General features: G+C 39.4%; 1 protein-coding gene across 2 annotated transcripts in view; it reads left to right on the top strand.

Annotated features, from left to right (window-relative positions):
* Positions 1-14,777: 14,777 nt before the first annotated feature.
* The window catches only part of LOC148018689 (serine/threonine-protein kinase STY13-like), a 25,419-nt gene continuing 14,842 nt past the window's right edge, over positions 14,778-25,354 (top strand). For both annotated transcript variants that reach the window (XR_015695072.1, XM_087701611.1), the window contains exon 1: positions 14,778-15,893. Coding sequence is in view for 1 of the 2 variants with exons in the window: in XM_087701611.1 (XP_087557737.1) it covers positions 15,055-15,893 (839 nt within the window). In the remaining variant the exon portion in view is untranslated. The remainder of the gene's footprint in view (positions 15,894-25,354) is intronic.

Genomic DNA, 25,354 nt, shown 5'->3' with positions numbered 1-25,354 from the left:
ATTTGATAAAGATGCAACAGGTGTAGACAATCTATAACCATAAATCACTTCAAACGGTGCTTTCTTTGTAGATGTGTGTGGTGTATTGTTATATGCAAACTGTAATAAATGCAAATGTGTGTCCCATGTCTGTGGTTTAGAAATAGTGTAAGCACGTAAAAGATCTAAAATAGTACTGTTAGTGGCTTCTGTTTGTCCATTAGTTTCAGGATGAAATGCAGATGAAAAATCAATCTTTGTTCCTAGGTTAGCAAACAAAGTAATCCAAAAGTTGTTACAAAATCTAGAATCACGATCAGAAATAATAACTTTTGGTAATCCATGATTAGTAAAAACAGTTTTCAAAAACAATTGTGCTGCCTGAGATGCTGTTAAAGTTTTCTTACATGGAATGAAATATGCTTGTTTACTAAACCTGTCTACTACAGTCCAAATCATGTCATGGTTAGCTTTAGTATTAGGTAAACTAGTAATAAAATCCATAGAAATCTGTTCCCATGGTCTTGATGGAATAGATAAAGGCATAAGCAATCCATACTGTTTACCATGATGTCTCTTAACTCTTTGACAAATCAGACATTCAGAAACAAAGTTAGATACATCAGTGTCCATATGTGGCCAATAAAAAACTTCAGTCAATGTACGCAAAGTAGATATGTTACCTCTATGACCTTGATATGGAGGACAATGAATCTCATTCAAAACAAAAGATCTAAATGGAATTGTAACACATAATCTCTTTTCATAAAACATGAATCCATCATTATAAGATAGTGAATCAATAGGAATCCAGTTATTTCCAACTAATTTATTCCAATCAGCATGAAAAGTAATGTCCTGATGATAAGTATCTTTCATAGGAGTTAAAGAATCAAATGATATAACAGAGATATTATGAATGGTGGGTCTTCTACTTAATGCATCGGCCACTACATTTTCTTTACCTGGTTGATATTGAATAATGGGATGAAAACTCTGAATAAAAGCTGTCCATTTGATATGTCGGTCAGATATTTGAGGTTGGCTAAGTAAATGTCTAATACTTTGTTGATCAGTCTTAATCATAAACTCAGAACCCATTAAGCAATGTTTCCATTGTCTTAAAGCTTGTACCACAGCTAATAATTCTTTATCATATGTGGAATATTTAAGTTCGAAGGGTTTCAGTTTACAACTAGAATAGGCTATGGGATGATTATCTTGCATAAGTACGGCTCCTATTCTAGATCCGCTAGCATCAGTAACTACTAAAAAGAATGGTCTATTAAAATTGGGTAGTTGTAATACAGGAGCATAGGTTAATGCATGTTTTAATAAATCAAAGGATTTCTGTTGATTGTCATACCAATGATAAACAATACCTTTCTTTAAAAGTTTAGTCAAAGTCAAAGCAAGTAATGAAAAATTTCACACAAATTTCCTATAAAAGCTAGCAAGACCTAGAAAAGAATGTAACTCATGCACATTTTTAGGTTTTGGTCCAGTTCAATATTGCTTCTATCTTCTTAGGGTCAACTTTAATACCATCTGATGACACAATATGACCTAAATATTCAATTTCTGTTTGAAAGAACTCACTCTTTTCCAGATTAGCATACAATTGATTATCTTTCAACAACTTGAAAACCGACATATGTTCATAATGTTCTTTCTCATTTTTACTGAATACCAAGATATCATCAAAGAATACAATAACACAATGCTGATATTTCAAAAATATACGATTCATCATTCTACTAAATGTAACAGGTGCATTAGTCAATCCAAAAGGCATCACTAAAAATTCATAATGACCAAATTGTGTTCCAAATGCAGTCTTGAATATGTCAGACTTATCTAATCTCACCTGATGATAACCAGATTTAAGATCTATTTTACTAAATATGGCAGAACCTTGCAGTTTATCCATAAGATCATCGACTCTAGGAATTGGATATCTATTCTTTACAGTAATCTTATTTAAAGCACGATAGTCAATGCACATACGATATGTATTATTCTTCTTCTTTACCAACAAAACAGGTGCACCAAATGGAGAACTACTAGGTCTAATCAATCCTCTATTTAGTAATTCCTCAACTTGATTTTGAATTTCTTTTTGCTCTATCTGGTTATGCCTATATGGTGCTTTACAAGGTGGTTGTGTACCAGGAATTAAATCTATTTTGTGGTCTTCACGACGTGAAGGAGGTAAACCAGGTGGTAGATCTTTTGCAAAACAGTCTTTAAATTATGCAAGGAATTTTTTATGCCTAGGGTGTATATGTTTTTCTTTAGGTTGCAGTTCATTCACCCAAATTAGATAAGATTTACTACTTTTGCGTAATGCACGTTTAGCTTGAGTATGAGAAAGTAGTGGAAAAGCATTAGATGCATGCATACCATACAATGTAATATGTTTTCCTTGAAAATGAATATTAATTGAATGCGTGGAATAATCTATATCAGGGTTATGCTGATGACGCCAAGGCATACCTAAAATAATATCACTGGACTGTAATGGTACAACTAGAAAATTCCTTCTTTCAGTGTATTCACCAATTTGAATTTCTAAGTCATGCACCTCTTGTGTTCCATTATACCTTGTGCCTAAGAATGCTGCTTTAATGTGATAATGCGTAGGAACAATTTGTAATTTCAATTCTTTCACTAACTTTGCAGAAATAAAGTCGTGAGTACTACCATCATCATGCAAAATGATCTTTTCTTTTCCATGCACTAAACATTTCATTGTCAACAAAGAATGTGGAGTTGGCATACCTGGTAAAGTATCCGAAGGAGTGGTAATGTCATCTTCATCTTCTGTAAAGTCAAGCATTTCTTCATGTTCTTCATCTTCCATTGCTCCAAGATAGTTGATATGGACAGATGGCTTCTTTGATTGACAATTGGCTGCTAGATGTCCAGGTTGATGGCATTTGTAACACACTATAGGTTTGGCTTTAGATACATTGTTTGCAATGGCAGGAAGTCTAGGAATATTAGGATTTGATTGTGAAGTTGGCTTAGGGTTTTGATTGGTATTCGATGGTAAAGCAGGTGGTTTTGCCCAAGACTTACATAAAGATGATGAAGGAAATCGACCTTGATTGAATCTTCTAAAATTTGAATTGAATTGCTTAGATCCATAGTTACCATTTGCTTGAAATTGTTGTGGACGCTTGTCTCTTCCTCGAAGCTTGTCTTCAGTGTCATGAGCTAAAGAAATTGCATCTTCAAGAGTTGCAGGCTTGAACATATTGACTTTAGCGTAGTAATGCCCAAGTAATCCAGACATATACTTGCGCTTGTGAGTCACTTCAGGTACATCTTCAAGCATGCGTAACTGGAGTAATGCATTCCAAAAACGTTCGATGTACTGAGGAATAGACTCACGATCTTGTTGCTGAAGAAGGTCCCATTGCTTTATAGCTTTTTCATGGAATTGTGGAGGAAGGAAATTCTGCATAAACTTCTTCTTGAAACTCTCCCAGGTAGTGGGACAATCTATGCTCTTACAAACCACGGTCCACCAGAGAGATGCTCTATCCACTAAATGATTAGTGACACACTTGATTTTATCTTTTTCAGCGTATGTTTCCTCATGAAAGTAATCATCAAACTGATTGATGAATGCAAGAATAGTTTTTCCATCTCGAGTGCCATTGAAAGTACGGAATTTGAAATTTCTTTTACTTATCTTTGTTTCTTTGCGGATGGATTGAGCTTCGAGAGTCGCATCGATGGTACGTTGGATAAGATCTTCAGATTGTGGTTCCTCTTTGTTGATAGATCTTTGTAAATTGGCCAATTGAACTTGCAATGCTTGCCGGGCTCTTCGTTCTTCGTCCAACTGCATCATAATTAAATCCAACTTTTGCTCCATCATAGGTTAAGGAAGATCGCCTTCAGCCATCAAATCATCCATATTTTGTTCCGTCATCGTACAAAACTTCAAAAAACCTCACACTCTCAAAATCCAATTACCGGGATGAGCATAGCTCAAGATCGGGTGTACAAGGCTTATATATTTTTGTGTGTAGCTTTCACAGTCTTCATCTTTGGCAATTACGGGATTTGAAATCTTTGAAAAATCTGCGTTTTAATCTTCTGCGTGTACTGAAACTAGTTCAGCAAGTCTGCGTATGCGAACAGTACCTTCCAGGAAACAACTTTGCAATTCGGTGCTTCTACGCAGGAATAGTCCTTATGGGAGTAATTGGAGTTACTCTATAATGACTTCTGTGAACTTGATTGACCTTTGTGACTTGCAGTAATCACAAGACTTTGAGGACTTGGGAGATTAGGAATCTTAGTGGCTTAATAGGACCTGCGTGATCATCGTGGATAAGAGGACGTCTGCTGCTATTTTTACGCCATTGAGTACATACTCTTGCCGTTTTTTGACGAATTTTGTTAATGAAGCTTTTAAAAGCTTCTTATTAAGCTTTTTACTAAAGCTTAGTAAAATAAACTTTAGAGTAAAGCTTTTGAACTTGTTGAAGTTATGGAGCTTGCTGTTATCTGTGGAAAAACGTCTTGGAGAGGGAGATGTAGGAGTGGTCCTTTGCCTCCTCAAGCCGGTCCTTCGCGATCAGAGGCTGTAAACAAAGGTTCTTGACCGCCAGGAATCCACCCGTATCGACCATTCACAATGAGGTTGACCGTAGAGCTTGATCGTTCCAGGAGCTCCGCCTTCGCACAAGATGGATAGCGATTGGAAGCTCTCGATCTCAACTTCTCTCTGATACCACTAGTGCACAGATCGGATGATGTATGCTCGCGTAGTGAATGCCGGAAGGTCCCCAAGAACAAAAGAACTCTACTTTTTGCACAAAACTCAAGGTAAAAAGCATGCACGACATGAACAAGAGACCAATTGGGTGCAATCTCCCCCCATGCCTTGTGTGAGCGCTCCACAAAGCATGTATTTTATGTATTAATCATCTTCAAGCTCAAATAATAGCCCAAATTACAAAATAGCACGCTTTTGGCTTTTGATTTTGCTTTGGCACAAAATAGAAACAAAGCTAATGGGCAGTGCCCAAAGAGTCAGGCATACCCAATACAATGTCCAAATACAAATATCATAATCGTGCGCCCATGCACATACAAAATAATAAATAAATATCCAACACCTCAATAAATAGGCGCGACAAAATATAGGTGCCATGTCTAAGGTATGCGCCCATCAAAATATAAATGATAACTCGAATACACGCTATCCTCCAATGCTTTCTTCCGCCACTGCTGCTATCTCTACACATCAATTGAAGCATTCACAATCGTTAGTAAAATAATACAATTAAACCGACAAAAGTGAATACTTAGCAGTCTTCAGCTACATAAATAAATCAATTGGTTAGAAATCAATCCTAACCTTAATTTATCACGAGTACGCACTCTAAACTTAATTAGTCATTGTTTGATGATGTCATTGTTTGATGATGTCAGGGAGGGGCACCATTTTCATAGCGTGAGGATGCTAATTTAACGAATATATGGGCAAGCACTGCACGTCTTGTTATCGGGCGGTGCCACTCCAAGGTGGCGACCAAGGCATAGACCTTCGCATCTTGGCCTGGGCATACTTGGCAACGAGCTACGAAGGCTTCATTGGCGCTATTGGCTGCGCGTGAGCAGCTTGTTGAGAATCAAGCTCGTGATTAGTATCACCGACATGACCACTCTTATCTAGATAGATGTTGTCTTAGCTGTCTCTCTACATGTGTGGTGTAATAACTGAGTCAGTTAGACTCAACCACAGTTAGTGATATGGTCAGTTAGTGACCTAGTGTGTTTTTTAGTTATGTGTGATTAGACTTTAGTAAGCATTATGGAAGAATAAGAAGAAGAGGACAATGAGACTTCACTACTCTCTATTACAACTCCATGTCTTTGTCTCTCTCTTCCTCTGAATCTTGAACATGGTATCAGAGCCTAAATGCATGAAACCTGAAGGCTTGGCAGTGGCCATTTAACATCAAGACATCAAATCTTAAGAAAACGTCATCAAAGGAGACTGTGCCTACAGCCCGTTCTTTGCAAAAGCTATATCTTGTTACTATAGAAATGGTTTTTAGAGAAGTGGCCTGCGTGCTTGACCATTTGACGTGGTCTACAACTTTGTAGAATAAAGTTTTTTCAAATTCCTCACGTATTTTGAGATATTTAGCATAAACCCAAATCTTAGTGCACATGAGGGTGATGTGATAAAGATTGTGGATAGCCTTACTTATTCAATTATCACTAGGTTATATCTAAACTATGTACAACTGGTTTGGAGAGTTTATTTATGTTGCTTCCGTAATAGAAGCCACATTTCAAGGATGCATGTAGCACGCATTGCATATGTTAAGTCTCCACTTGACTATACTTTATTCTATGCTAGAAATATACCATCGGACTTGCATGATTACACGAATGCAAATTGGGCTACATATGGGTTTATGTTTTCCTTTGGGAGTGGCATTCTTACTTGGAGTAGTAAGAAACAACCTATAGTTGCAATATTTCATTCACAAGGTCTTCCAGTGGGTTTATATTTTCCTTTGGGAGTGGTGTTGTTACTTGGAGTAGCAAGAAACAACCTACAATTGCACTGTCTAATACTAAGGAAGATTGTAGAAGTGCTACAATTGTAGCATCTAAGGTAGCTTGACTGCGTTGTTGTGTGGAATTTCATCCTCCGTGTGAAAGATCAAGATGTAGCCTATGTTGGGACAACTTCACGATGATGTGGGCAATGTGACAATGTCATTAGTAGAGAGGGACCCAATAAATCTATGTATAGGGAATAATATCTATTACCCTTTGGGCAGCCATGTCTTTAGTTGCAAGTAAAGAACGAGATTGATGTGTGTGAGGAGTTGAACACATTGGAGAAGCTTCAAAAGTAGGCCTACAAGTTTGAATAGCCTACTTTAACTTGGGTAAGAGAGAGGAGTGAATTAATCTCCTAAGGGTCATGAAAGGTTAAGGTGTTGATAAGCTTTCTTGTAAGGCTAGTGTACTTCACTTTGGGCCAAAGTAATGCCTTAGGCCAATAGTGCTTAAAGGGGAGTTATTTGTTGGAGAAAGAAAAAAAAATGAGCATAGGTTCAAGAGAGAGCTGAGGAAAAGCAAGCCTTTTCTTTGCCATGTAGGAGAGGTGATCTTCAGGGAAAATGTTGAGAAGTAGACAAATGATGTATGCTCTAGGAAGAGATGTCTTGAATCCCACATGCACAGTGAGGAGAGTGGAATAAGCTATAAAGCTATATAAGGTTGTCCTTGACTTTTATTTCAATGCAATGCTATTGACCTTTCAATCAAGTGTCAGTGTCATTGTCCATACACACAAGAATGTGTTTATGAGTCCAAGTCTTAATCTTGGAACCTAATTCACTTGTGTGATAGTTGGTCTTGTCTAAGTCTATGTCCTCATGAGTTTTATCTACATTTTCCATCCTCCATAGCTCATGCCATGCTCTAGATCCACATCTTCTTACATGGTATTAGAGCTCAGCTGAGCATGGCCTAGCTTAATCTAGATCTCCTCTTTTCTCTCTCAAGCTTTCTTAATTTCAGTCTAGCTCAATGCTAGCTTATAACCTCATTTTCATCTCTACCCTCATTCCAGCTTTCATGGCTACCATAGCTAGGCTGCACCCACCTCTGTTTGAGCACTTGAATCTCTTCATCTAGGAAAAATCTTGGCAAGTTTCCTTCTAGACATCTCTTCTCCTGCTCATAGTGCTCCTTCCTGGCACATAAGAGTAGGACATTAGCCACTCTATGCACCAACATTTCAAATATTGCACCTCATTGTCGAAATTTGTGCATGTCCATGTCATACGTCCGAATCTCCATGCACAAGCCACGATCTGTTTTCTGCAACTATAGGGTGATGAAAGCCCACTAGAAGAGCTTCTCCCTCACTAAGCATCTCCGCCAATGGCTACCCGAATGCACTACAGTAAATAAAAAACCAGTGGTTTGCTAAACAGTCCACCATAGCCATTATAACTCAAGCCCTTTTTCACTTCATTTTCCACTTCATTCCAACACACTGAAGCCTCAAACACTTAGGTCTGATCAGTTTCCAAGAAGAGAAATTCTCAAGAAGAAGATTTGGAATATCAAGCATCAACTATCAAGCTCAACATCATCGAGTCTTCAAGGCATAGTATCTCTTGATACTCCATTAGTGCTTCTTAGCACTTGGATCATCAACTCACTCAAGAACAAATCATTTTTTTATCCAATCTCAGTTACTTATTGTAATGCCCTAATTGATCAAATCTCTTGTAAGTCTTAACCCCTTTGTATAGACCTCCTTCAAAATGAGTGAACTTGAGCAAATAGCTATGGTGAAGGCTTTTATGCCTGAAAGGAAAAGACCATGTACCACCTCATGAGGAAAGACCTTTGGGATCTCTTTGAAGATGATGAAGGTGATGCAGATGGCGAGAAAGAAGATTTAGAAAGTGAGATCCTTGTAATAGCTCCACCAAAAACCAAAGAATGGAAGAAGATGAATAACAAGCCACTAGGCATCATTGCCTAGGGACTAATTGATGATGTGCTACATCATATCTCTAGCATCAAAGATGCTAGAACTGCTTGGGAGGAACTTGACAGGATCTTTGGTACCCAAGTAAAGAATTCAAAGGTAAAATCAATAATGCATTTTTATAAACTGGATATAAAAGATAGTGCTTCCATGACCATACACATCAACAAGTTCAAGAACCTAAAAACCTAGCTTGCAACTCTTAAGAAGAATATTGATGAAGATGAAGCGATAGTCGTACTGCTTGCAAGTGTAAATAAGGATCCATATGAGAATCTTGTGTCCACCCTAAGTAATGTTCCAAGTCTCTCACTTCGAGATATTGAGAACTCACTACTTGATGGAGAAAGCAAAGTTAAAAGCAAGGATGCAAAGGAACACACCACCAAAAACAGTCTCTTGTACACCAAGGGCACTTATGGAGCATAAGGCTGTGGTCGAGGACTCAGCACCAACAACAAAAAGGATCGGATTATATGTCATTATTGTGGCAAGACTGACCATACAACCAATGAATGTTTCCACAAGAAAAGAGCATAGCAGATACAAAGTGATAACCACTAGAACTAGTTCATGAAGAAGAAGAAGAAGATGCTTTCGCTACCATCAACAACTCTGCCATATTTTTCTAAAGAATTTTCATTGTATCTTTCATATGTTTTTCCCTTAGTGGATTTGCTTTGTAAAAACCCTTGCCAAAGATGTAAAGTTTAAGCTTCAACTTGACTAGGCTACCTATGTGCTAGTCTCCCGGCGGGCCATGTCACCATGTAGGGGGGAGAGCCAGCAAGTGTAGGGACTCATCATTTGAGGGGGGGTGTTGAGAAATAGACAAATGATGTATACTCCAGGAAGAGATATCATGAATCCCACATGCACAGTGAAGAGAGTGGAATAAGCTAGAAAGCTATATAAGGCTGTACTTGACTCTTATTTCAATGCAATGCTATTGTCCTTTCAATCAAGTGTCAGTGTCATTGTCCATACTCACAAGAATGTGTTTATGAGTCCAAGTCTCAATCTTAGAACCTAATTCACTTGTGTGACAGTTGGTCTTGTCTGAGTTTATGTCCTCATGAGTCTTGTCTACATTTTCCATCCTCCATAGCTCATGCCATGATCTAGATCCATGTCTTCTGAGAAAAGATGGGCAGTGTTACAGCCAATTTTATGGGTCCAAATGCACGAGGCTAAAACAAAACAAAGCAAGGCACAACTATTTTTGGAGGAGGATAGTGCCATCCATGTCTCCCTACATTAATCAACATGAAGGTGGCTACTCTTGAGATGTTTACCATATCTAAAACATGGAGCAAGGGGCAAACAGTCATGGTTATTGAGAGGAGTGAAAAAGCTTATGTTTTTGCTAAAATGAGGGAAAAAGAGGAAAGAAACAAGCACCAAGAGGGAAGAGATAGGAGCAAAATTGCAAGGAAGAAAAGCACACAAGGCTAGCATGCAAAACACGCTATGTTAATTCTCAAGGAGATGATGCAGACATCATAGCTTATGCCCATGTCGAGATTGCTGCTTTGTCACAAGCCACTTCATGAAGTTTAAAATCCACCATAAGTGTGGCTACAACATTTAACCATTCATTTGAAGGATTCCACCATAGCAACCAACATCGATTTTGGGATTATTTACCCCTTTACATTGTCATGCTGTTGAAGGTGGCGGTCATGTATCCATTGCCAATCTGTAGAGTGTGTGATGTTACAAGTTGCTAGACATGTTGTGACTCCTCCTACTTAGGCATGCCACCATACAACATGACAAGCTGCTTTTTCCTCATCCAACCCTATCATCATAGATGTTCATAGTGGCCTACATGGAATGCTGACAAGGAAGGCAACCTACTGCAATCCCAAGGTTATTTACTCCATTGTGACACACCAAAGCATGTAATTTGTGGACCACTATGGCTATAAAGTCTTCTTCTATCATCCTATTCCATGTGAGCTTCATTGTGCTAAGCTACTTGAACAACACCACTTCATATCCATAGATTCTTTGTGAAAGTTGAAGAGTGTAACCCCAAACATGACAAAAAAAGATGTTCAAACAATCCTATGCTATGACTACCATTGACACTTATCTTATCTTTGAGTCTCTTCAATGTATCTTGATCCTACCCTTAGCCTATGGTCTTGCTTTGAGTATCCAATAAATATTTCCCTTATATCTAGATGTATTATTCCCTGTATTTGGCTTGAGTTGAGTGCCTTTCTTAAGCCTATATTTACCTAGATGATTCCAAGTATTGATCATGCTTCCAAGGAGTGGAGCCCTTATGCGTGAGATCTTTTTCAGAAAGTTTGTGAGGTAGAGATTCTTCAATAAGTCTATGACTACCTTATGCCTTTGAACATCATTTATGTGTGTCAAAGAGTGAGAGTGAGAGAGTCTCAAGCCACATAATCTTAGTTATTTCTTTCCTCTTCCATACTTTTCAAGGAAACCTTACATGCTTGTGGCTATCTCATCTGCTATGTTTGCCTAAATCTAGATTAAAGGTTTGTGTTTCAGCCTCGATTGTGGAAGACGAAAGCAATGAAAGACACTAGATTTGTTTGCACTACTAGAACTATGCAAGCTAACTTGAGTGAGTGACCAAGGGTCAAAGTTCTCCTGAAAGTGAAATGCCGAGAGAGGATTTAAGTTGCATGCCAGTTGCCTAGAGAATGTCTGATGTGTATTGAGTTGCTCATAGGATCTAACATGGCATCTACTTCGGCATCTTCTCATGCTTTCTTGTCTTCTTCACAAGTACCAATCCTTTTGGTATTATATTTTATAAGTATCAGCTCTTACCTTATCGTGCCTACTTCATGAGACCCCACGTCTTCTAACAATTGACTGTGGAGCACCCTAACAATGCATCATGTGTGTGTGCTCCTAGTTGCTTCATCTCCCTCTCATATTGTTTGTAAATGAGAGAGAGAGAGAGAGAGAGAGAGAGAGAGAGAGAGAGAGAGAGAGAGAGAGAGAGAGAGAGAGAGAGAGAGAGAGAGAGAGAGAGAGAGAGAGAGAGAGAGAGAGAGAGAGAGAGAGAGAGAGAGAGAGAGAGAGAGAGAGAGAGAGAGAGAGAGTCTGAATCTCAACGAGCTTGGAGGCAATGAGGTAAGGGAGATTGAATGAGACAAGCATTAGGAGAGGAGCACGCTGCAATGGTTGACACCACTAGATATTGTCAAATAAATTTTATTACTTTTCCTATTTTGTGTTGTAATGGAAAATGTCACCCAAATAGACCAATATGGAGAATGTAAGACAAAAACATACTCCTTCATGCATTGCCTACAGATTTCAAGTGCATTGGTAGATCACCTCAATATTGATCACACAACCTAAATTATTCAAGACTTTATCACCTAAATATCATGGATTTTCAATTTGTCTTTTAACTACATCTCATGAAAAAAATTTGCTCTGGTGGCAATAATATGCACTATTCATGAATGTGCCTAATCTTTATCATCGACCATCACAAATTACACATTGCTAGTAAATATTACTAATTGACCTTCTTACATGATAAGCTTTCTTAGAAATTTTAAGGTCATCTTTTGAGCTACATTGGGTTATCTCTTTGCTTTCATTAAGCATGGGTACAAATACAATGGGGGAATCCTCATACCGATTTCTATGTTTTAGACATGTAACTATCGTACGCATGCCAACATAGAAGTTCCTTGATATCAATAGTTACCCTTTCTACAACGTGATTAGCCACAAATATGGCTATGTGTTCAAAAATGCATGCAAGCATATGATCACTTGGTTGTATTTATTGTTATGTTTTTAAAGCCTTGAACTAATAGTATTAGTCCAAAAAACAAGGCCAACTGTAACTTAGTCATTTAGAAGATGTAAGAGCTAAAGAGGCCTCACAAATTTTGTTCAACAAAGCAATAAAAGATGAACATACTAGATCAAAGAACAAAATAACCACCTCAATAAGGAATTACATAAGGTATAAGGTACAAAGAAGATTGTCTCAAAAGCCATCACCATTGTCCATACCAACCATCTCATCAATTCACATATTGACCCCTGTTGGAACTAACAAATTTCTTTTTGGATAGCAAACTACTGGAAAAATTATAGCATTGCTAAGAATGGATAACTTTGGATCTTGCCTATTGATGCCAAGAGGCATATTCCACAATGGATTCCGTGAGGTTTTGTGGTGGATTCCGTAAAACTATATTTATTTGCCGGGGCTCATACACAATGTGGATTCTTTGTGCGAGAAGTTGACAGGGATGCCTGTCCTTTTCGGGCGTCATGTTAATTTAATGTGCACGTGGGTGACTCCACAGTGGGTGAATCCACAAAATACATATTTTAATTAATGGACGTTTATGAGTTTAGAGTGCACTCGTATTAAATTAAGGTTATGACAGAGTTCCAACCTAATTATTTATTTTGTAGCTGAAGACTACTAGGTATTCACTTTTGTTGGTTTAATTTTATTATTTTTTAATAATTGTGAATGCTTTAGTTGATGTGTAGAGCAGGTGATGGTGGCGTTGGGAAGCACTGGACAATAGCATGTATTCAAATTACCTAGAAGAAATTATCATTTTTGATGGGCGCATGTCTTATCATTAAAAGCGTGACGCTAATATTTATTTAGGCACGCTTATTTATTGAATCACTTGACAAATATTTATGATTTTGTATAGTCATGGACACACGGTTTAAATATTTCATTATTGAACATTGTATTTGGGCACATCCTGACTCTTGGGTCGCTCAACCACTTTATTCTTTACTTAGACAAGAGCAAATACAAAAGCTAAAGCATGCTGATTTGTAAAAGGGGGACTATTTTTGAGCTTTGAGATGAATAAATTTATAAATACATGCTTTGTGAAGCGCTCACACAAGCCATGGGGGGAGATTGTACCCAATTGGTCTTTTTGCCTCACGTCATGCAAGTCTATTCTCTTGAATTTTGAGCTTAAAGTAGAGTTCTTTGTTCTTGGGGACCTTCCGGCGCTTACTACATACGCATCCAACATCCGATTTGTGCACCACCTATACTAAACTAACAAGCCTTGAATTTCAAGCTAAAGTATTTCCATGTGTAACGTAGTGAAAGCAGTCTATGACACTAGGTTTGAGAAAATTTACACTTGGAATGGATGTTGGTTTTATCAATGTTGTTAAATACAACTCAAATTGTACCTAACTATACTATCTATCTGAAATTGTTAACATGAACTTCAAATCCTACTTATGCTTTATGTCAATGATAACATTTGTTTCATTAAGCAAAGTAATAGTTAAATGATTTGTATAAAAATGAGAATAGTTAAGGGATCTATTATTGTGCAAAGTAGGAAGATTAGGGGGAAGGTGGTAGGAGGATGGCAAAAGATAGTCAGAGTAATCATGCTTTTGAAAGTCGGAGGATCGAGCATTTATTATATGAGGGAAGTTAAAAAAATACAAGGGGAAAGAAGGCTTTAGAAGAGGGTGGATTGAGAGAGAGAGAGAGAGAGAGAGAGGAGTCATGATGGTTACACACAGGGCGCAAGCCCTTGGCTGCCATTTGCAGTGTTGTTATACATAGGGCACAATAGGAGCCATATACATTTTTGAACGAGTGCTTGTCCTCATCCCACTTAGGCGGGGGTTTGCCCTTGGATGGGGGATCTCTCCCACCCACACTTGTGTATGACATGCATTTCGTGGAGTGAACCATAAGCCATCACGTCAACACAAGAGCCCTTCTATTTTGGCATTCAATTGTCTGTTTGAGGATGTGTATTTGGCCTTAGTTTTAGGTGGTTGTCTTGTTTATGGGGCAAGAGTGAGTCTCTCAGATAGAGACAATGTGGAAAGAAGAAGAAGGATTGAAACGATGCAGATTGTTAAGTTTTTTCTTCGTAAATGTAGACCTCATTTCATTCTTTATTTTGAGAATTGAACATGTGCAAAGCATCTATGTGTCGTGATATACAAAAATTGAAAAAATCAATTATTGTATTTTCGATGATAAAGAAGCTTATTGGTGAAAGTTAACACACTGTTGTGATATATAAAAATTGAAAAATGAATATTGTATTTTCGATGATAAAGAAAAAATTATTGGTCAAAGTTAAAACTTAACACTATGGGCATTGCCAGGATTGAGCATAGGGCAGCAGGCCCAATAATTAAACGATAATATAAGAGATTCTTCTCTATTAACGGCTAACAGATATAGCTCCCGAGTCCCGACAAACGCATTTTGAAAATCCGGTAAGAGCATGTGGGCTCCAAAGGGAATATTGAATTCAGCAAAATTGTTGCGCCTCTGCCGGCTTCCTCTTCATCATCAACATCCTCACCTTCCAGAGATGCACACAGGTAGAGACAGGGGCAGTCAACTATCAGAAGGAAACTCAGAAGACAGAGGCCACAGGAAATCGATTCATTCATCAGCAGAAGAAGCTGCAAAAGCTTGACCATTTGTAGCGATCTTCCAATTGTGCTTTGCCCTCAGCTTGATCAGAGAGGCAGAAGAAATGCAGCAATTCGGAAGCACAGCAGGCCTCTCTCAAATCTTTCCTGATCCTGACATCCATGAGTGTCATCGACTGGCTGAGGTTTTCGGCATGTCCGTTGATAGTCAGCACAGTGGTTATAGCGTGTCAATGTACAGCAGTGTGGGCTCAAATACAATGACAACAACATCAACAGGAACAATCACAGGTACCGTGTCATCTATTCAAGACCGCACCTTGGAGCAAAACAACAGTGTTACACATGCCTTAGGGGAGGATGCCCTTTCAAATGCCCTTCTTGACGACCAGTATCCATCTGAGGGGCTCAGAGGCTATGAAAAGTGGACTATTGATTTGCGCAGGCTGGAGATGGGTCCAGCTTTTGCACAGGGGGCTTTTGGAAAGCTTTACAGGGGGACTTACAATGGTGAGGATGTTGCTGTGAAAATTCTAGAGCGGCCGGAAAACAATGCAGAGAGAGCGCACATTTTGGAGAACCAATATGCAAAGGAGGTTAAAATGCTGGCAAACTTGCAGCATGAGAATGTGGTGCGCTTTATTGGAGCATGTCAAAAGCCCATGGTGTGTTGCATTGTGACTGAGTATGCAAAAGGGGGCTCTGTAAGAAGGTTTCTTGCATCAAGGGGTGCTTTCTCTCTAAGATTAGCAGTGAAGTTTGCTCTGGATGTAGCACGAGGGATGGAGTATTTGCATAGTTTTGGGGTGATACATAGAGATCTTAAGTCAGATAATCTGTTGATTGCTGACAGATCTATTAAGATTGCAGATTTTGGAGTTGCCAGAATTGAGGTGCACACTGACATGACTCCTGAAACTGGAACTTATCGCTGGATGGCCCCGTAAGCTCTATGTGCTTACTTATTTGTTTTCATTTTAAACAATTATGGTCCTAGTTTACATGCCCATTCTAATTGTGGAGTCTTTCTGTGTGTTTTCAGTCTTATGTTGTCTATGCCATGGTACAGCAGGGAATCGGATCAGATTCTGTCAGTTAAGGTAGCAGCATGTGTGCTAGGTGTTGCACCTAAGGGCTATATAAGCCCATACCCACTCTCACTCCCTTGCCCTACACTCCAATTTCAACTTGCTGCTTCAAAGTTGTTGTGAATCTGTTTATTCCAGATCTGGTGGCAGGAATCAAGAGTGGAGTTAATGTGCAGTCCCGCTGCCAATCCCCAACAGCATTGGAACACCTTGGGATTTAATTTACGGCATTAAAAAAGAATCACTAACATTGGACTTAGGATAGGAGAGACATTGTACCTGGTAGTTGCAGCCCGTTTAATACTTTTGCATCTGTAACAATGGCTGAGTGGCAATGGCATACAAAAAAGCACTGAGTGGAGATCCCTGTCTCACAAAATTTCCCCAGAGGCTAGGTCATCAATAAATCTGTGCGAATGACACATTTGGCAGTTGCATCCAAATATAGCCAGCCAATACATGACATTGACCAGTTTATTTCCAAAGCCAGTTTCAGCATAATATGTGATATGAAGTCCCATTGCACTGTATCAAATGCTTTTGCCACATCCACTTTTGTGATCAACACGTTTTCCTAAGTGTTTTTAGCATACTGAATGGCAATAAGGGCATTACAATGTTATCATTAATCTGTTATCTAGGTATAAACCCATATTTCCTAGGATGTGTCTTGCATGCAAGATACCTTTAAATTTGTCAATGACCATTTCAGGAATCAGCTTATATGTGTAACTGAGCACTAGTCAGTAAGGTCTTCATGCAATTTCTTCTTATGAGTCAATCTCCCAAGACCTTGTTTCCATTCCGGTTGCTAATACTGCCATGCATAATTTGTCATTGTCAATTCCATGTCTTTCAGATTGTTCCAAAAAGGTTGCATAGAATTCTTCATTCAGACTATCCCATCTTATAGATTCCCATTTTCTCAAATGTTTCATGTTTCCATTCTGGTTGCTAATGCTGCCATGCATAATTCATCGCTGTCAATTCAACACCTTTCTGATCAATCCAAAAAGGTCATATAGAATTCTGCCTTCAGACTATCCCATCTTGGAGATTACCATTTTGCCAAATGTTTCATGTTTCCATTCCAGTTGCTAATACTGCCATGCATAATTTTTTGTTGTCAATTCAACTTCTTTCAGATCATTCCAAAAAAGTCATATAGAATTCTACTGTAAGACTATCCCATCTTGGAGATTTCCATTTTCCCCTTGTTTCATGTTTCCATTCCGGTTGCTAATACTGCCATGCATAATTTATTGCTGTCAATTCAACCTCTTTCAGATCATTCCAAAAAAAGTCATATAGAATTCTACCGTTAGACTATCCCATCTTGGAGATTCCCATTTTCCCCTTGTTCATGTTTCCATTCCGGTTGCTAATACTCCCATGCTTAATTTATCATTGTCAAACTCAATTCTTTGAGATCATTCCAAAATGGTCATACAGAAAGGTCATGGGAAGCTCTACTGTCAGTCTATCCCACTGGGAGATATTCATTTTCCCGAATGTTTTATATTTCCATTCCAGTTGCTAATACTGTTGCACATATTTATCATTGTCAATTCAATGCTTTTGGTCTTAGTATCCTTTTTTCCTTTCCAGTGCCTCGGGCATATTTGCCTAAGCTGTTGGAGCTTTTGAACGAGAAGATCAGAATGCAGATTTTGGAGCCTTCTTTAGCTCCATATTTGAATCAGTGGTTTACTGTTTCAAAGAAGAATGGTGCTTTGAGGTTTATATAGGATTTACAACCAGTTAATAAAGTCACCATAAGGAATGTTGGATCAGGCCCGATAGTGGATGAATTTGCAGAAGCATTTGTAGGCAATGCAATTTACTCTATGGGTGATTTATATTCAGGATATGATCAGTTTCAACTTGTATTGGAAAGTCGGGATATCATTACCATGAAGACACCGCTTGGATTGGTTAGGATATGTACGCTGCCATAGGGAGCAACCAATTCAGTGGTGTATATGATGAATGCTATGCATAAAGTTTTGAGGGAGTATATCCCTTAGTTAACCTTACCCTTTCTTGATGATGTGCCGATAAAAGGGTGTGATATCTATGAGAAGAATGAAGAGTTGAATGAGCAGGGATGTAGAAGGTTTGTGGCTGATCATATTGTTGATTGTGACAGGATTTTGAGCCGTCTTGAAGAGTTGAATGAGCAGGGATGTAGAAGGTTTTTGGAGTGGAGGAAGTATTAGTTGTTGGGCACATGTGTGGATCATATGGAAGAAAGCCTTCACTAGTAAATATTGATGCCATAAGCAGGATACAAGAGATATGTTCGAATGTATTCGAGGTAAGAAGATTTTTGGGTGCATGTGTCTTTTGCTTGATATGAATTTCGCATTTTGCTCATGTGGCTGAAAGCTTATATCAACTCTTGAGAAAAGGGCAGAAGTTTTGGTAGGGTAAACAACATATGAAGGCAGTTCAAAAGTTAAAGAGCTTATTGATTTCATCCCCAACACTAAAGAGAACAAATTATGAGAATGAACAACCTATTATTCTAAGTGTGGATACAAGTTTAATTGGCATTTGTTGGGCAGTAGGTCAAGATGATGCTGATGGGAATAGATGTGCCGTTCGGTTTGGAGCAAAGGTCCTCAATGAACGGTAACGGCGGTATTCTCAAGTCACAAGAGAGCTTTGGGGTGTAGTGACAACCTTTAAGTGTGATAGGGCGTATTTTATGGGAGCTCATGTAGTGGTAGAGACTGATTGTCTACCTCTATCGGGCATAATAGTAAATTGTTCAATTGCCATGTTATGGTGGATTGCATGTATAAAGTCACTTAACCCTGATTTTCAGCGTTGAAAACGACTTTATGACAGCAGGGAATGAGTATGCAGCTGCTGTTACTGCAGGTACAATTGTTGTAACATGGATTTTAGCAGTGAGAAAAGATCTTACAGCCATGGAGAAAAGATGGATAGTAGAGAGAAAGCATCATTAGTGTTATGCTTCAGTGAGAATACATTTTTTGGAAGAGTTGTATGAGGATGATTGGCTGAAAATAGGCCAATATCTATGGGTTTACTTTATGCATGAGAAAAGTGAGGTGTTCACTCACTTTAAAAGCTTTAAGACTTTAGTTGAGAAGGAGATAGTGTTGCATATTAAACATCTAAGACCAGATGGAGGGGGAGAATATCTTTCCAATGAGTTTTTTGATTTTTTGTAGAAAAATTAAAAGAAAAGCTTATGGGTTTTTCTTGAAAGACGGATATTTATGGAAGCATGCAAAGAAAAAGAGAGGAGCTTCAGTACGTGTATTGGGAGATAGGACTTCTCAATAACAGGTGATGCAGGAGTTTCATGAAAACTTATGGGTTGGACATAGAGGAGTTTGGGGCACATTTGTCAAGATCAAAGAGAAGTATTGGTGGCAAAACATGTATAAAGATGTGGAGCATTATGTGAAATCATGTAGTGTTTGTCAGATGTATTCTACGGTAAAGCATAGGGATGGGTTGCAACCAACTTATTCATTGTCTATGCATTACAAATGGGTAGTTGATTTGGTTACCATGCCTACAGGTTTATGGAATATGAGATATCTTGTGCTTGCACGAGAAGACTTAACAAATCAAGTGGAAGGTCGAGCTCTTAGTACAAAGGCTACTCAAGCAGTTTGCAGGTTTTTATTGGAAGAAGTCTTTTGCAAGCATGGTTGTGTTGGTAAAGTGGTTGCAGATAGAGGAGAATTGGATGCGGATGAGACTCGTGACTTTTTTTCACAATTGGGTATCAAGATGACTTTAACTTTAACCTACAATCCTGAAGCAAATGGCAAAAGCGAAAGAGGCCATCAGCCTATCATTAAGGCATTAGCAAAGTCATGCAAGGGTAGGATGAAAGAGTGGCCAAGAATGTTACCCTTTTCTTTATGGGCTGATAGGACCACTTAGTGTAGTTACAAGGTATAGCTTGTTGAATTAATGTATGGACAAACCAATCATGCCTATTGAGGAGACTATTGCTACTCGGAGTGTTTTACTAGGGGAAGAGGGTTTGAATAGAGAAGAGTTGCTGGTCCTATATATTAGATAGTTAGAAATAAGGCCTGAAGACATTGAGATAGCCATGAAAAAACTGAAGATTGTAAGGATCAAGAACAATAAGAGGTTTGATAAGCGACACGGACTTCGACTACGAGCTATACAGGAAGGGGATTGGGTACTGGTTTATGACAACAGCTTGGAAAATCAGCATAGTGCCAGTCGGAAGATGGCAAAGCAGTGGTTTGGTCCATATGTGACAAGGTTTGTTTTTGACAATGCTACCTATGCATTAAATGAGATGGATGGGACATCTTTAAGGATTGCAGTGGCTGGAAAACGTATCAAGCTTTTTAAACATAGGGAGTCTTCAACATATGAGTTAAAGGAGTTGGATACTGAGCATGAACATGAAAATATGGAAGAAGAAGAGGTTGAAGATGAAGACATTGACATGACAGAGGATACTTTTTCTGACACTGTAGATCCATAAGACTTTGGCACATGCCGGAGGATGTGCAGATTAAGAGGGGGTGGATGTCATGCCGCTACGCGGACACAGTGTGAAAAACTCTAGAGTGCATCGTCATTTGATTTGGAGAGTCAATGCCATATTAGTCATTAGTGTCAGTGTCCACAGTGTGGATGGTTCAAAAATACTAGATTTTTAGACAAGTATAGTCTATTTTTGATATTTTGGATATTATTTCTTGTAAATATCCAAAAACTATAGACAACTCTTAGAATAGGATGACATGTAAAAAAAGCAAGTGACTTTCAGCCATTTTTGGGGGGATTTTATGCAAAAAAGAGGATTGGCGAAATCGCGCGATGGGCGATTGTAGTTTACAGGGTGCAAATAGTATTCCGAACTGAGAGAAGAAGGAGTGATCTGGAAGTATTCTCATCAAGGGTCATGGTATTTTAACCCCGTTTCGAAGCCAATGGAAGCATCAGATTGGCGGTCTGGGCAGCATAGAAGAAACTATTGTTTGATGCACGTTTTGATCTACAAGGGATTGATCTTCTTAGGATGCAGAAATAAATTGACAGGCTTTACCTCTATGAGTATTCTTCTATATCTTCTATTTCTTTAAATCCCTTATCTTCTGTCTACTCCTCTCCTTGAATCTCCCTTCACCCTACTATCTTTTACCCCCGTAGTAGACTTTCGACCCCAAATGCTCTGACAACAGGTCCTATCTCGAGCCGCATAGTGGTCAGTCAAGTGTGTCCAACGCTCGGATGCTAAGTTGAAATGTTGAAGCTGAGAGTGAAACTCAGGCAACAAGCCTTGCATGGACAATAATGGAGGCATTATGAGCTTTCCATGAGCGGACGGACCTCGTATATGGAACAAGGGCATGAATAGGTTGGGGTTCCAATCCTTGCACTAAATCCCATAGGTTTTGAGAATCTAAGACATGCCTTATAAAATTTGACCAAGTGGTGTAGTTTGATCCGTTGAAATAAAATGGTGGTGGTGGATAAGGAGGAGGATGAAAGGAAAGAAGGATCGAAGCTTACTTGGAAGAGCTATGGCGGGAGAGCAAGAGCAAGAAAGAGAGAGAGAGACCAAATGGGAACTCCAACAGTCATAATGTGTGAGCGGGCCTTCCTTTATTCAAACTGTTACAAAAAAATAAAGAATAAAGTGACGTTGATGGGCGCTCACTACTTGTAGTATGCAGTGACGGGTACTACACAGGTGGCTAGGAAGAGGCGCCTCTCCCAAGAATCTCCCACTTAAAGGTAAATCTGTCCTAGTGAGGAGTGGAAAAAAAAAAGTCAGTACAATGTACACATGTGCAGCAGGATAAGGAAAAACGTCATCTCATCCAACGCCCATCAATCTCCTGAGGAAGACAAAGTGCTCAATAGTGAGGCTTTTCGTGAGCAGATCTGGAGGATTTTTGTTAGTGGAGATCTTAACAAGGTCAACAGACTTGTCCTCCATGACCTTACGTATGAAGTGATACCTCACCTCAATGTGTTTCGTCTTCGCATGGAAGACCAGATTCTTGGCTAGCTAAATAGCACTCATAGAATCCAAATGGAGCGTAGGTATAGAATCAATCCCAAGGTCATGAACCAAACAATCCAACCATATGGCCTCCTTGCAAGCCTTAGTGGTTGCAACATACTTGGTCTCAGTAGTAGAGAGAGCCGTACACTTCTGAACCTTGGACATCCAAGAGACAACACCTCTAGCATAGGTGAATACATAGCCAGAAGTGAACTTTCTACTATCTGCATGTCCTGCATAATCAGAGTATGTGTATTCCACAACTTCTGTATCCTGACTGCCATAGTAGATATACATATCTGCTGTGTCTTTCAGATATCTCATAATATCATTCACAACATCCCAATGTTTCTTGCCAGGTGTAGCCATATAGTGTGCCACAACACCAACTACAAAGGCAATATCTAGATGAGTGGCTATCATGGCATATATCAAACTGCCCACGGCCGATGCATAAGGGATCTTGGCCATCTTAGTCCTGTGAAACCTTCATATAAGAAGATAATGGATAGCCAATAGGCTTCACGTCCTGCATGCGGAAACACTCAAGGACTTTATGAATATACTCTCTCTGTGAGAGATAAAGTAGTCCTCGTGCCTGTCGCGCTTAATACGCATACTTAGAATATGAGAGGCCTGCTTCAAATCAAAGTTCTTCTTTAGTTGAGATTTAAGAGCATAATGGATAGCCAATAGGCTTCACGTCCCGCATGCGGAAACACTCAAGGACTTTATGAATATACTCTCTGTGAGAGATAAAGTAGTCCCTGATGCCTGTCGCGCTTAATGCGCATACCAAGAATATGAGAGGCCTGTCCCAAATCCTTAATCTCAAAGTTCTTTTTCAGTTGAGATTTAAGAGCATCCAGCTCCATGAGCTTTTCCTGCTATTAGTATATCATCCACATAAAGTACCAAAATAAGCAATGAGTCATCACTGGCTGTCTTCGTGTAAAGATACGGATCCATAGCACTCATACTGTGGCCCTGTGACTGCATAAAGGCATCAAACTTATGATACCACTCTCTAGGTGCTTACTTCAAGTCATAAAGACTTTTCTTCAACTTGCACACTAGGTGCTCCTTGCTAGGTTCTGCAAAGCCCTTGGGCTGCTCCATGTAAATCTCCATGTAAGAATGCAGTCTTGACATCCATCTGATATATGCCCAAGTCAAGTTGCGCGACTAAGGCCAAAATCAAGTGTAGGGTAGTCATTTTGACCACAGGAGAAAAGACTTCATGAAAGTCAACTCCATGCTCCTGTTTAAAACCCTTAGCAACAAGTCTTGCCTTATAAGCCGGCTTGGGGTTTTCTCCAGGGGTACTTTTCAGCTTGTACATCCATTTGCACGGCAAAGCCTTATTGCCCTGAGGCAATGCAATCAAATCCCAAGTCATATTTTTATGTAGGGAGTTCATCTCAGACTACATAGTCCTCTCCCAGGAGTGACTGTCACCCCTGCGCATAGCCTCATCATAGGTGAGAGGCTCTCCTGTATCTGAAACCAAGACATAATGCATCGAGGGCTCAAATCTATCAGGTGGACATCTAGCTTTAGTAGATTGTCTCATTGCAGGCTCTGCTGTATGTCTAGCATCGTGTTCAACACCCTGGCCATGTGTACCAACTGTTGTTGCAAGCTGTTCAACTGGCTGTGTAGGAGCACGTGTCTCCTCTTGGAATATAACCCTGCGTATTTCTACCACCTTCTTAGGCTGCCTATGCATCTTGTTTTCATGGAAGACTACATCATGGTTGCAGATGACTTTCCGCGTCTGCGGATCCCAGAGGCGGTAACCCATCTCGCTTGCATCTCCATAGCCAAGGAAAATGCATTTGACACTCTTAGGATCCAACTTAGTTTGCTTGTCCTTGGGAACATGGCAGAATGCCTCACATCCAAAGACATGTAGATGCGCATAAGATGGAGGTTTCCCAGTCCATACCTCCTCAGCAACCTAGAAATCCAAACCATTAGAAGGTGATCTATTGATGACATGCACAGCTGTACTGACTGCCTCAGTCCAAAAGCTCTATGGTAGGCTTGCATAGGTAAGTATAATGTGTACATGCTCGCCAAACCATTCTGGGGTGGGGTATAGGGGGATGGTTAATTGACGCTTAATACCCCTCTCGTCACATAGCTGCTCAAAGGCATGTGACATATTCTCCCCCATTGTCAGTTCTAAGGCATTTCAGCCTATGTCCCAATCTGGTTCTCAACCAATGCAAGCCATCTCTGAAGCACAGCTAAGATTTCTGACTTAAGCTTAATTGAAAAATTGTCAATGAACGTTACAAAATACTTTGCACCACCCATAGACTGACAGGGCATGGGCCCACAGACATCCGAATGTACCAATGCCAAGGGCTCACTCATGCGTGTCTTACAAAACTTCTTATGCATATTCCTAGTCTGTCTGCCATAAAGACAATGCTCACATAAATCAAAACATGCATAGTCAAGGGGTGGTAAGTACTGCAAACCAGAAAGCATTTTCATTCCCTTCAAGGACATATGGCCCAAACAAACATGCCAAAGAGATACATGTGGGATGGAATTGACTGACAAAACATGGTCGACAGAGGACCCATCCTCTACAAGAGGATAGAGGCTACCAGCCTTGGCACCTCTAGCAAGCACAAGTTTGCCACGGGTGATCTTCCAGGTAGAATTCCTAAATGAAACATGAAATCCAACATCATCAAGCTGCCTTGTAGATATAATACTACGTGTAAGTGCAGGTACATGACAGACATCGTATAACAGAAAAGTATTGCCAGTTGCTCGCCATGCATCCTTAGTGGCTTTATCTGTGATTTCTGCACCAATACTTGCCAAACTTGGCTCTTCCAATAGGCATAATTCATACCATCAAGCTTAGTGATGTTGAAGATAGCACTATCAGTGGAAGAAAATGCCATACTGTAGTCCAAAATGGTGCAGACAATTCAAAACTGCTTGCTGTTTTGTACTGTAAACAGCCAAAATACCACCAAAACCAAGGCAAAATGACCACGAATTGATAGCTAATGATGCTGCCCACCAAGTACCATCAAAAGTACATAAAATCGGGATGATTCAGTATGAAAATTTCACGTCAGTCCATGCATAACTGCTTGCTGTAATAAATTACAGCCAGGTACAATGAGAGCAAACTGTAGGCAAAATGAATGTACCAAGTTAACCACTGACTGTTAAAGCATAACCAACATCAAGCAAGCATAAATCAGCATGTGACAGTTATACGGACATCAAGCAAACATC

This window comes from Lygodium microphyllum, chromosome 20, assembly GCF_053477565.2.
Source record: "Lygodium microphyllum isolate KBCC chromosome 20, Lygodium_microphyllum_v1.1.10, whole genome shotgun sequence".
Classification (NCBI taxonomy): Eukaryota; Viridiplantae; Streptophyta; class Polypodiopsida; order Schizaeales; family Lygodiaceae; genus Lygodium; species Lygodium microphyllum.
The sequence above is the reverse complement of the archived record's forward strand: the minus strand, read 5'-3'. Positions and strand labels throughout refer to the sequence as shown.